The 14,398-nt window shown below is 39.4% G+C and overlaps 1 protein-coding gene across 6 annotated transcripts in view; it reads left to right on the plus strand.

Annotated features, from left to right (window-relative positions):
- Positions 1 to 3,824: 3,824 nt before the first annotated feature.
- The window catches only part of LOC124135448 (differentially expressed in FDCP 8 homolog A-like), a 41,281-nt gene continuing 30,707 nt past the window's right edge, over positions 3,825 to 14,398 (plus strand). For 5 of the 6 annotated variants that reach the window (XR_007218727.1, XM_048385902.1, XM_048385903.1 and 2 more), the window contains exons 1-3: positions 3,825 to 3,960; positions 10,512 to 11,171; positions 13,151 to 13,272. Coding sequence is in view for 5 of the 6 variants with exons in the window: in XM_048385902.1 (XP_048241859.1) it covers positions 10,583 to 11,171; positions 13,151 to 13,272 (711 nt within the window). In the remaining variant the exon portion in view is untranslated. Of the gene's footprint in view, positions 3,961 to 10,511; positions 11,172 to 12,595; positions 12,946 to 13,150; positions 13,273 to 14,398 lie in introns of those variants that run through there. The other variant, XM_048385906.1, reaches the window with a different exon arrangement.

Consider the following 14,398-nt stretch of genomic DNA (forward strand, 5'->3'; position numbering starts at 1 on the left):
TACATGTAGTGTGTGGAGCTCCAGCTCAGACGTACAAGAAGTGTGTGGAGCTCCAGCTCAGACGTACAAGAAGTGTGTGGAGCTCCAGCTCAGACGTACATGAAGTGTGTGGAGTTCCAGCTCAGACGTACATGAAGTATGTGGAGCTCCAGCTCAGACGTACAAGAAGTGTGTGGAGCTCCAGCAGAGACGTACATGAAGTGTGTGGAGCTCCTGCTCAGACGTACAAGAAGTGTGTGGAGCTCCAGCTCAGGCGTACAAGAAGTGTGTGGAGTTCCAGCTCAGACGTACATGAAGTGTGTGGAGCTCCAGCTCAGACGTACAAGAAGTTTGTGGAGTTCCAGCTCAGACTCAGCCTCAGAACTGAAGTTCCTGCGCGCTGGTTCCCGTACCACCCGGAACACAAGACTCGTACCCCAGTATCTATTGATGAATATGTCTGAGATGTAACGGACGCTTCCGGTGGACCCGATTTCGTACTCGGTCAATAACTACAGGAAGTTGGATGTTTCAGCCATATGTGGCACCTGCATATTATCTGTCCTATGAATTAAGTGAAATAATGAGTCATATTTTTCAAACTGACAAACAAAAACAATAAAATCCATTGTTATCAGAAGTAATAGAAGCAGCTGGCGGCCCATTCTCGAACCTGTCTCAGCTATTCTCAAAGTTGTCTTAAACCTATCGAACGTTATCTTCCTTACCACAAATCTTATCTGAGACAATTATCTCTTTTGTGACAGGGAAAATAAACTGGGGTTTTCCCAATTACATCATCGATTAAAAAGAGAATTACCTGGATTGAAATTCATGTATTCATTGATATTCAAGTCTTTGAAAGGCATTTCGTTCGTGCATTGATATTGTATATATTTGACATACATCTATTTATCATATAATGGGTAGGTTTCTCGGCAGGATAAAGCAAACGGATAAAAACGATATCCGTTGGGGTCATATGCGGATAGAGATGCAAATATCAAAGGTCAAGTAGGACTACTTTCACTGTTTATAAACAAACATGGCGTCGCCCTCGTCATTCGGCGATCGAGTCAGAATTAACCATCGGGAATCTGGGTAAACTACAGGGATAATTGCTATCATTATCAAAAGAACAGTCTAATATACTGAGAATCAGTGTCTAACTGTGACGTAGCTAAGGCATTTTTTAAGTTTTGGCAACTTTGGAGATATAAATTTTGAAACAATTTTGCGAGGGCACGAGGCCTAGCCAAGCGGGATCAGTAGCCATATCTGTGCCTGTAGACCTCTGCGGCTTAAAACCTTCTCCACATATTAAAATAGTTGGATTTGGCCGAAATATGTTTGAATTGTTACCTTGTTTCGTTTTGTCGCTGTGTGTACATCTGACTACACTTCTTAACGTAATGACAGGACAGACCGACTGTCAACAACGTCTGACCGTGGCCGTGACGTCTCATAGACTAGGGTTAGAGTAGCTTCCCTTTGGCAAAGGGCAGTTACTCTAGCGGACAGACCGATGGATTGCCGCGAAAGGCAATTAAAAACAACGGTTGTTTTGCGTATAAGTTGCTTCGCCACTGTATAAGAAACAGTTTTTTGTTGGAACTATATTGGCTAGTGTCACTGTCCGACTGACACATCACTTACCCTGTGACGGACTAAATATTAATGCGCGCATTCCAGGAAAACTCGCAATGTTTCGGTAATGTTTGTGAGAGAGGGAAAGCGATTTTGATGCACAGAATTAAAGAATGACATTATATGATAAAGAGGTTATCACGCTTGTGTGTTTGGGGATGGTAAATATCCTGTATTAGGAATAAACACTATGTTATTAGCTCGCCAAGGCTCGCTAAAAACAATGTTTATTCCTAATGCAGGATATTTACCACCCCCAAACACACTCGCGTGATAACCTCTATATACATGTACATATCCACACACACACAAATCTTGAAGAAAGTTCGCGAGTAAAAATCAATTATGCATCCTAAGTAAATCCTGAAGACATAACAACGAAGAGTAAATACAGGATATGTGCTATTTTTATATCTTTGGTTAAGAGTTTTCAATATATATATATATATTTAATTTAACTCGCGTACAAATAGATTGCAAATCAAAACTCATGATCAGGACGGGTTTGGGATTCGAACCCACGACCATCCTGGCACCTGTATGGGAAGCCACAGTGAACATCAGCGCCTTATAGTTCCTGTATATTGTAGAATAATAATTGCATTGCTCATACATCTGATGGTGGATTCCTGCAGGTTCCGTTCAACAAAGCAATTTCTTTGAGTTAAGATGATCATAAGGGACCGGACATTTTTAATTTATATTCTTAAATTAAAACAATGAGCCTGAATGCTTTTTTTTATGAGAAAAAACATCTTGCAACAATTAATGTATTTTGTGTGGCTGACAATTTCTTTCTTTTTTTCAACAATCTGAACAATAATTTATTTTTCTTGGACAGTGTATTTTTTTCGATGAAATCCCAGCACCGTATAACTCCAATACTCTAACATTGGTTCACGATAGCCATAGGGTATATGAACGCTGTGGGAAAAGGAGACCCACAGACCAAGTCCTTATATAGTCCTATTTAACAACATGATCTGTGAAGTGTATACGACTGTCGCAACTCCCACAATTAACAATGAAATACGATAAGCGTAGCTATAATTAAATATTCACATTTGTTATAAATTTAGCAGCACGTGAATTAAAATAACCACGTGATTTGTATTTACTGGTTAAAGGTTGTGATGACCTTGTCACCGGATCATTTCTACCTATTGAGAAAGACAGTGTAGGTGGTATGTGCTGGACTTTACCGAGTGGGTGTGTCTTGTATAACATGACAACTGTACGTGATATCATGAAAGGCGACAATGCTTGTCGTAAGAGGCGACTTACGGGATCGGGTGGTCAGGCTCGCTGACTTGGTTGATGCATGTCATCGATCCCAATTACGTGGATCGATGCTCATGATATTAATCACTGGATTGTCTGGTCCAGACTTGATTTTATGATCCAAAACTGGCTCCCACAGGAGATGTCGCTTGGGTGAGATCAGGCGATATCTACACTGTAGATATCGCTGCAATAAAATTGCATCACAATGCTTTGCAGACCATTGTGACTTCATTGGTTACCATGACGTCACAATCAAATGACATCTCTAATGGCTCTGCTACTGAAGCTGTTAGCGGTACTTTTTACACTTAAGACACTGCTTATTACTGTCTACAAACTGAAAAAGTTGGAAGAATCATGCTGGATGATAAATAAAATCTCACCCGAGTGTCTTTTGATATCAAATATATCGACACTCGTTTGAGATTCTCTATATTTACAGACCGCCGTCATATAGCTGGAATATTGCTGAGTGAGGCATAAACAACAAACACAAACAAGCGTGATATCAACATTAGTATCAGACAAGACATAGCTAGTTTGCTTAGTTGAAACTTTACAATCACCTTGTCCTGCTGCCAACTCGGATTTTCAGACGTATCGTCGCGTACCCTATTTTCAAACACTTATAATATATATGGATCCATTTGGGCGTGTGGCCATTTTGACACATATCAGTCAGGTTATGTCAATGACAACCCTTTTTAATCTGACCTACACTTTATTCTTCGTATGAGATCAAAATGTCAAACTACTTTTTTACAACAAAAAAAACAAACCCAGTGTTGTATCGGTTTTTGTTACAATGACTCCGCTTTACAGTCGAAGCGTGTCCTCCTTTACAGGGCCTCAAATCTAACGGGTTTCATTCTGAAACCGGTTTAGCATTTATGAACGGAATGTGATGAAACAAGTACTTCCGGTTCAGGTCATTGTATTTTCGTCACGAGTTTGTTTTGGTCCTGAAGTTGAAGCCTATGCTGTATCAGGCGTAACGGTACAAATCAGGCCAGCATACCGGCGTAGATATCGTCGTAAAGCATCTTTGAGGTAAACAGCCAAATAGGTTTTGAATGAAAGGACAACAGACAGACACCAGCATGATATTCTATTTGACCGTGAGCGACGTCACGTCAATCAGTGTTTCGCATTTTGGTGCGCCAGGGGGGTTGTTCTCCCTACCCATTTACTTTCCATTCGATTCCTTTGTTGCCAAGAGACTGCAAGGATCTGATTATATAGCCGTGCAACGTCCTGGTTAAATTTCAGGCTTGTTTAATCCGTACAGAATCAATCAGCTGTTAATCCGCCTTGCTTCGCAGTATACATGGTATTATTACAGTATTACACCAATGTATGCTTAGAATGCTGACCTGATTTTGTTCTGTCATTCACACGTCCCGTGCGTTGTCATGATTGGGTTTTCTAGGGCAGTGGGCCTGACACAGATATTCATCCTCTTTATGTAGGCCTACACATGTACTGATCTTATTTGACATGATCATTGATGTAACAAATGTTGTATTGGGGATAGGCCTCACACATTCTTAGTAAAATACAGATTGTAGTACTTTTTTGGGTTGAGTCTCATCTGGGATTCGAACCCATACTGCCAGAGTGATGCACCTAATCACCATTACAGAAAGTCAGCATTCTAACCCACTCAGTCACCGATGCTTCCACAAAATGAAAATCTGATAACTGGTAGTCTCATATACTTTGTGTACCCCTCTGACAAGTGTAAATTGACATGGCTCTCATAGCCGAAAGGTATAAACACAATGCCATTTAGAAAGTGGTCAAATGTAACAAATGTTATATTTGGGATAACACTTATTTGGTAGAGTACACTCTGGCAGTGTGGGTTCAAATTCTGGCCAGGATTCAACCGCAAAAAAGGTCCAGAATCTGTACTTTACCAAGAAAGTGTTATCCCAAATGTAACATTTGTTACATTTAACCACTTTCTTTAAGGCATTGTGTGTTCAGGATGATTGATGATTGCCAAGTTTCAAAATACGTTGATCAGTTGATAACATGTTGAAATATTAAAGGGGCACTGATCTAACGCAATTCCCCGGGACTGGTTGTTGCCTTTGTTATTGTTTTTTCCCAGTGAGTACCCAGATGTATAGCAGAAATCTAGACTAGTTCGCGACCTCTGCTGCGCTATTCGTAAGCGCATTAGTCACTTTTATGGGTAGTAATAAGGGCGTATGGTCACATTGATCAACAAAATGAAATACAGTTTTCGAGATAATAAGGAAATGTAGGTATCTTTGTGGGTAGCATCGGTAATGGTGACGAAGTTTTGAAAAGTCACTTGCTTGGTAATTTTGCGATTTTTGTTTACACTATTTCGACTTGCAACACAAAGTAAATATTTCACCTGAGCATTGCTTTTTTTATAGTGTGTATATTTTTTTACTGTCAAAATGTGTAACAAATTTATTAAACGTCTAAATATTCAGTTACTTTACAAAGTGACTGAAAAACATTTCCATCTATATTATTATGATAACGAATTCCAAACATTTTGATGTTTAATGTCATCACCAAGAGACTGAAAATGTGACGTTGAAAAGTACATTTCTATGTTGTATGGCTTCTCACCCTACATAATAATCTGTTGTGTTTTTAGGCCCTTTTGATCGTCTTAATCAATTTTAGTCAATCTGGACAGATCTTTCAGTCAAAATGCCTGAAATATTTGCACATTTTATAAATTGCCTGAGAGAATCAGATTTTACAAATTGACGGTAATATATACACGCTTACAAAGGAAAAGACTTGTGAAAACAACGTCTATTGCGCATTGAAGAATTTCCCAACCAAGATGTAGAGGAACAAGAACGAATCGGTTCAAATGAAAACAAAATGCAAATACCATAATTACAACCTACCAAATTTATGTGTATAAATTTTAGGCAGCTTCCTCATGTTCCTTGTTTCGAGGAATGTATCCGTGAATATCCATGCACACAAAGGAACAATATCCTACTCGTCTGCAGCTGTACAAAGAAACTTATTCGATGTCACATGTCTCTGTAACAATCAAATATTTTAAAAGATATATATCGTTTCGGGATATTATAACCCGTGTTCGTTTCTCAACTGATCACTTAGATTGTTTCAGGTGTTTCATATAGGTGTCAAGTCTCAAGGGTCGGCTGAGAAAGCCCACGTGACAACTATTTTCATAACGTCCACGGTTCCTAAAAAATCCTTTGAGTGATAGATAACAATGAGCAATCAATCAACGTATTATCAGTTAACCCTTTGAACAAAGTATGTTGTTTTTACATCGGCACTTCACGCCATGATGTGAGTGTATTCCCTTTGTTTTAGTAAACCTAGACATGTAAACACTCACTTTTGACATATCCACTGTGCAAGATAACAGTGATTAATCAATCAACGTATTTTCTGTTAATCCTTTGATGGCTAGGAACGATCCGTTGATTTACCAAAAAAAAGTAAATCAACTGATTATTCATCTCTTGCTGGGCTGCCACGTGCATATTACATAACACACATTGCATCTCACTTCAAACCTGGATTTAGATTGAATAATTAACCCAGACACAATAAATGCCAAATGGGAACCTTTGTCAGGTAATCTAAGTGGTGCTACCACTAATTGTACCTGTAATAAATTCATTAACTGAGCATCAAGTGAATGACGACAAATACACAAGTGTAGGGTTATACGAGAAAACGTGGATGACAACAAGGGAGTAGTAATCGTATTATCGACGCAATCGGAAATCCGAAAATGCTTTCACTGCATGGATACTTTTTTTTAGTATTAAATACAACCATCTTGGGTATTTCCAAATGACGACATCCGATGAGCTCCGTCGTTCTTTTTGTCTGTTTGTTTAGGCTGGAGAAATTAATTAACATGCGCCCTTTGTCGAAATTTTTATAGATCACAGTTAACCAATCAGTGTTTATGTAAAAATGCGTAAAACAAATATTGCCTATAGCATCCAAGTTTATTTAGCTGTCCTTGCAGACGGTAGCCCAGTCTCTGGTCACGCTCAGTTGCGTTGTGTATCATCCGGGTACTCACGGGGGAAAAAACAATAACAAAGGCAACAACCAGTCCGGGGAAATGCGTTAGATCAGTGCCCCTTTAAAAATGCAACACATTGTATTCATGCTGTGCTACACTATCAAGTATTTACTTGGCCAGTTGCTTCTATCCATAATAGGGATGGTCGGGTAGCCTAGTGGTTAAAGCGTTCGCTCGTCACGCCGAAGACCCGGGTTCGATTCCCGACATGGGTACAATGTGTGAAGCCCATTACTGGTGTCCCCCGCCGTGATATTGCTGGAATATTGCTAAAAGCGGCATAAAACCATACTCACTATCCAAAATACACATTGTTAAAAGCAAAAACCATACATGCATGCAGATAAGAGACGTGATTGAGTATTCATGTAGAACATGTTCATTCTTGGCCGAGGAAAAGGAATGTTAGACATGTCCAACATGTTCAATCATATATGGCCGGTTTTAGTTTCGCAATAGTATTCGACTAGTTGTATGCAGTTGCTGATATGATCAAGTTACATGAGATTATTGTGGTGATATGAGAGCTGTGCTTATAGTGAGTGAGTATGGTTTTACACCGCTTTTAGAATGTATGATTGTATTGTATAGTCAGTATCTTTTGATAATGTAATATATCTATATGCACCCCTTTTTTTATGCTGTCTGAAGTGTACACTCTCTGACTTTCACCAGCCTATGAAATACACTTGTCCGCAAGCAAGAGACTACTAAATTGTGCTGAGGTCAAGTAAAAATCCAATGATGCTAGTCCTTATTTACAAGTAGCATTTCAGGCTTAAAATTCTGAACTAGTTCTCAATGCTTAAATTTTTCTACAAATTGGAACTGAATAAAACTGACAGAAAATGTAATCATTGGTAACATGTTTGTCTTGCTCAAGCAGGACTGGATACAAACTCTTAGTGAAATAAGGTTGACTCTAGTCCTCTGGATTAGTGACTGTGGGTCCTGTTTTTCACAATTGTTGTGATGATTTCGCTGTATCACCACAGACTATCAAATACTCGAGGAGTTCCAAGCAGCATATCTATTTCTGCATCTTGCAAACAAACTAAAACGACAAGTTCTGAAAGTAAAAAGTGGTGCCGTTATTAAGTCATGGAAACTTCATACACCTGTCATGTCCATTGCATCTTTGCTCAAAATTTAAGGGAGTGCCATTGAAGGGCTATATGTTTTCTCTGTGGGGTGTCATTTGCACAAATGGAATTTTCGAATCAGGGTGGTACAAACACATGATCTTCTATCAAGGTGTCGTCAGGGAAGTATTGCTTAAGAGAAAAAGGTTCTATTTACCATATTCAACGTAATAAGCGCCCACGGCAGTATTTGCGAATATATTGGCTAGTGAACAATCCCAATTAGCACCCCTTCCGGATGATCAATGTTCACAAGACTTATTTATTCGCGTATGATACGCATTCATATAGTATATGCAACCTTAATTATGGGCAATTAAATTCTGGAAAAATATATCTGTCGTACATGAACACGAAATTTATCTTTCAACTCTAGTTTTTTTTCACCAAAATAATATTTTAATAAGAGCCCCCTATTTCTAATTTTGAGAGCGCCCTGGGCGCTTATTACGTCGAATACGGTAAATGAGATTGATGTTACTCACATTTTTCTGAGGGCACCCTGTGGGATTTTGATGACCTGTATTTGGCTGTATCACTACTGACTACAGCGATAGAAACTAACAGTTTTAATCGACTAGTCCTTATTATGATAACATATCGCATAGGGGTGTCACGATAAATCTAAATATCGATATATTGCTATTGGTAAGCACTTAAAGTCAATAAATTGATTGTTAAATCAGTTTCCGATCAATAGTATCGATTTCAGTTAGGAATATCGTAGTTTCGATTGTATTTACCATATCAATAAAATACATGCACTGCTGTTCAAATTTGATTTTCTTTTGATCATGAGTGGTAGTAATTTACACATGGTAATGTGGAAGTTTCTTTTTCTTAAATTATTAGGGTAAAGAAAAAACAAATCAAACATATCTCAAACTTTACTTTTTATTTGTTGTTATGGTTATCACATTCAAAGGAAACGTCAGTTCCAAGGTTTAATTCAATTCTAAAATCCATCTTAAATGATACACTGAAAACTATCGATATTTATCGCAATCGTTGCTTGCAATATCAATAGTTATTGCAATAGTTTCTTTCAATATCAATAGTTATCGCAATAGTGATTTCCAGACCAATAGTCACCCCTAATATAGCAAAACCTTTAAAAAGGGCAAATTTCTACTTGTCCTTATGATACTTTAACTATTGTGCAGTTTGGCAAGGACTATAGGACTAATGCCAATTTCTATGGATCCCAATTGCGTGAATCGATGCTCATGACATCAATCACTGGAATGTCTGATCCAGACTCGATTATTTACAGACCGCCATCATATAGCTGGAATATTGCTGAGTGTGGCGTAAAACAACAAACCAACCAACTATTGCTGCCAATAACAGAGTTGTAAATGTTGTCCGTGACGCAGAATAGTGTGTCCAGTATGCAGAAATGTGTAGAATGGACACAGAAAAAATATATTGCTTCCTGAATGGTACACGGTAATATTCATTCAATGAAATTCTTGACACGGTTTATATGATGTGTGTATTGAGGACCTTTTATTTGTATTAATTATCAAGTCTAACAGTACACTACTCTGTTTCATTAATTCACATGACCTTCATATTTCCTGTAAGGGCCGGGAATTAATTATTGGGGGTCCCCTGGACCCCTAGTTTTGAAGGTCAAGGTAAAACCCTGCAATTAAACAGCTGCAGCCAGGATGACATGGCCCACTTTCTGAAATAATGTGTTTGCGAACAGTTTGTAATACGTTTCACTGCATGGGCCCATGCAATAATAAATTTATTATTAAAACCCACTGCCTCCCGCATCTTACTGTCCCCAAAAGCCTTGTGATGGAGATACTCCCTTTTTCCTTTACTTGGCGAAATAAGCCATATGTGAAATACAACGAGAAATTATGTTTTGTGTGAAATCACATCAAACAGCAGTAAATACACTGATGGCTTGAACACTTTGTTTAAAATAATAAAAACGAAACTGAAAAAAAACACCAACATGTGTCTAATAATAATTTTGGTGTCTTCAAACACAAAATGTATTTCTATATCTTATGTATATTACAAGGAAAATTTGAACAATTTGGACTCTTTGGTGGGGCAAAGATGAATTCATTAATATCTGATTTGTGACAAATATGATGCACTGGTTTCATTCAGTGAATTCAATTGTTTTTGTTTAAGAAGGTATAAACTGTAAATCTGTGTAGCTATTACAAAAGGCAACAACGCGCAAAACACACTTAGTTATGATGCTCTCCACTTTGATATTTGTTTTGCAAAACAGTCGATCTGATTGTATTACCTGAGAGTCTTTTGATTTTGTTTTTGCAGCATGATAAATATACATGTGAATTGATAACTGACCAAAATCAATAATTAATATGCATCTTTTCTTTGTTTTACAGGATATGTTCATTGCCCATTTGTTCAGAGCCATGGGGGTGAAAAATTTGCTTTAACAAACATTAATTAAACCATGAATCGATTGCCACCTACCAGTGTCACAATGGCATCTGAATCAAAGGTCAGTGAAAAGAGGGAAATTATTCATGCGTCTGAATCCTCCACAGCCACTGTTAAAATAAGTGGAGGCAGAATAACCAAATTTTCTGGATTCGAATCAGATTCTGAAGAAGAGGAACAAATAAACCATATTGATGCTGATAGCCCAATACGAAATGTGACCTTGACCTCAAAAGACAAGATAGATGATCATGATGATCATTTACAAACCATGGACATTCCAAGCTCCAGAGTTTATCGGAAACGTAGCGAAGCTTTCAGCGAAAGTTTACCTGATTTTGTAAGCGTTCAAGGACGAATGGGGTCAAGGTTTGGTTCTAGGTCATCTGAAGGTGAAACGCCGAAAAGACATGTTCATGAAAATCAGGACAGAACATCTGAATCTAGTTCCAGTAGCTCTCCTCAAAAAGACGGCTCATTTCCCCGTGAGAGGTTTAATCCCTTCAATAAAGACATTCATATTGATGATGATCATTTCTCTGATTCCGCACCAAACTATTTTCATCGACAAGGAACACAATCATCGGATAGCAACAAGTCAGGTATGTATTATTTGGACAAAGACAGTTGCATAAGTTCAAAAAATGGTGTAGGTTTCATTGCTTTGGAATATGGCATTGTATATTTGAAGACAATCTGAATAATATTTATGCTGTAGACATGTCACAAAATGTAAACTGTCAATCAAACAACTTGACTGACCAATCAGAAAATCTGGAGTAATGCAAAATCCTCCATACTTCCAGGTATGCATGTTTCTGAAAATGTTTTGCCAGGGCTCTAGTAAAACAATTCCTGATCGGACATTTTGTACCCAACTTTTGAGACCTACAGCTGGTACCCGGGAGGGTAGAGTCAGAGCTACAGATAAGCTGAGTATTCGCGTAAAATACCCCCCCCCCCCCCCCCAATATTCAAAACCCCAATTACTTTCAATGAACTTGTGTACAGAAACGCATGCATTAAATGAAAACCTCTAATTGTATAAAAGCAGCATGCGTAAATAACCGATGAAGCTTTTTCAACATGCGTACAATGGAGTTAATTTCCGAACACACAATTACGAGCTTATTTACTTTCCGAGTCAAGCCTATATTTAGAACCCTTATATACCCGGTACATACATCTAAAACATTATTTTTTTTGTTTTTTTTAAATCTCAAAATGTTTACATGGTTTGCTCATATTGGGAAAAACTCAATAGAGTGATGAATACATGAGTGAAAAGATATTGGTTTCCCAATGAAAACTGTAATAACCCAATTAAAATAGAAACCTTCAAGTAAAAATTCAATTGCTCAAAAAGTTATCTGGAGCTCTGAGAGCATTAGGGGGTCGGGTACCCGGGTAGTAAATTTGGACTCGTCCCAACCCAAGATTCTCCTGTTGCAATGTCCCCAAAAGAGGTGTTCATGCCAGTTCTTCTTCAGTCTGTTTAGCAGCATGACTCTTGTTGTGTGTCATGTGTCCGACACCTACGACGTCACAGCGTACTCTTGTTGTGTGTCATGTGTCCGACACCGACGACGTCACAGCGTACTCTTGTTGTGTGTCATGTGTCCGACACCGACGACGTCACAGCATACTCTTGTTGTGTGTCATGTGTCTGACACCGACGACGTCACAGCGTACTCTTGTTGTGTGTGATTGTGTCTCATGTATTTGTGTCAGGGTCCGGAGCTAGTGACACATGGACGGACATCGGAGGAGGGGTGATGTCGGGAACGTCCGACGTCGTCACAGCGTACTCTTGTTGTGTGTGATTGTGTCTCATGTGTTTGTGTCAGGGTCAGGAGCTAGTGACACATGGACGGACATCGGAGGAGGGGTGATGTCGGGAACGTCCGACACCGATGACGTCACGGTTACTCTTGTTGTGTGTGATTGTGTCTCATGTGTTTGTGTCAGGGTCAGGAGCTAGTGACACATGGACGGACATCGGAGAAGGCAGGTGATGTCGGGGACGTCCGACACAGATGACGTCACAGCGTACTCTTGTTGTGTGTGATTGTGTCTCATGTGTTTGTGTCAGGGTCAGGAGCTAGTGACACATGGACGGACATCGGAGGAGGGGTGATGTCGGGGACGTCCGACACCGATGACGTCACAGCGTAGTCTTGTTGTGTGTGATTGTGTCTCATGTGTTTGTGTCAGGGTCAGGAGCTAGTGACACATGGACGGACATCGGAGGAGGGGTGATGTCGGGGACGTCCGACACCGATGACGTCACAGCGTATTCTTGTTGTGTGTGATTGTGTCTCATGTGTTTGTGTCAGGGTCAGGAGCTAGTGACACATGGACGGACATCGGAGGAGGGTTGATGTCGGGGACGTCCGACACCGATGACGTCACGGTTACTCTTGTTGTGTGTGATTGTGTCTCATGTGTTTGTGTCAGGGTCAGGAGCTAGTGACACATGGACGGACATCGGAGAAGGCGGGTGATGTCGGGGACGTCCGACACCGATGACGTCACAGCGTACTCTTGTTGTGTGTGATTGTGTCTCATGTGTTTGTGTCAGGGTCAGGAGCTAGTGACACATGGACGGACATCGGAGGAGGGGTGATGTCGGGGACGTCCGACACCGACGACGTCACATACGCTGATCTTGGCCTTGCAGAGGACCACTTCTCTCAACCTGAGGTAACTACAGTATGTTTGTGATAATTACACATAACATTCATGTCAGCAGGAAGTTTTCAGTTCAATTTAAAAAACATGGAGTAGAATGTAAGGTACTTGATAAGGTATGTGTTAACATGCATTAACCAGGGATGTGAAATCTCCACGGAAACGCGGAAAATCATGTTTTTTAAAACAGTAGTCATCGGAAAAAATCATCTTCTGCGTAAAAATATAATCAAAGATTAAAACAAAAAAACTCCGAAAGATATTATCGAAAAACCGGACAACCGTTGCGGATTTCCTGTTTTCGATCAGAGCTTGCAGCATAATAGGTTTTTGGACATCGTATGTTTTCTATCACAAATACTTGCGCTTTAACGTGGGATGTGGCGTCCCACAGAAATTGTAAATACTCAGATGATGACTTGTTTTTAAGATAAAGTGGTCTTTTAGCCTATAAGTGATTGAGATGTTTTACAGTTGTTCATGTGATTAGTGCGAAAACTATGAATGTTTCTTCAGCATCCGATAGATGTTGTATTAATGTCTCATGTTTGTAATGGAGTTTTGGTTTTTTCAACTAAAGGTAAGTAAGTACAAGTTAAGTTTTTTCCAAATGCTTCAACATGGGGAAAGGGTCAGACATTGCACACTTGCGACAGTTGTCCTTGTGTCTGGAGGTTGGGGGGTGAAGTTTATGGCAATATTGCTTCCAGACCTGGCGGGTAGGCAGATACGCAGATACGCAGAAGCTATCCCCGATTTTTTAAGAGTACTGATTTAACTACCAAATTTTACTGGATCCACCAGCCTGTGCCAAGAATGTCTTTGTCTACTCATCTGTCTCTCAGCATCATTTTCAGTTGATTTTTGTGTTATTCATATTGTGTTTGCTAATATTAACTGAGCTTAGAAGAACACACAGATCTTTTCAAGACTCAGGCTTCGGACTCATGGCCAAAGTCTCAGACTGTAATGGAACTAGATTTATTCGAAAAAACTTGTCTTTCCAGATATTTGCTTGTCTCGGGGACTAACAGGGTTCAAGTCTGAATCTGTTTGACATGACTGAGTATTATCATGATTATCACGATCATGGCTTATTATTTTTTCAATGACTTGTTCCGTTTCAGTGGTACATCCA

This window comes from Haliotis rufescens, unplaced genomic scaffold, assembly GCF_023055435.1.
Source record: "Haliotis rufescens isolate VD_foot unplaced genomic scaffold, xgHalRufe1.0.p SCAF_6, whole genome shotgun sequence".
In the NCBI taxonomy this organism is placed as follows: Eukaryota; Metazoa; Mollusca; class Gastropoda; order Lepetellida; family Haliotidae; genus Haliotis; species Haliotis rufescens.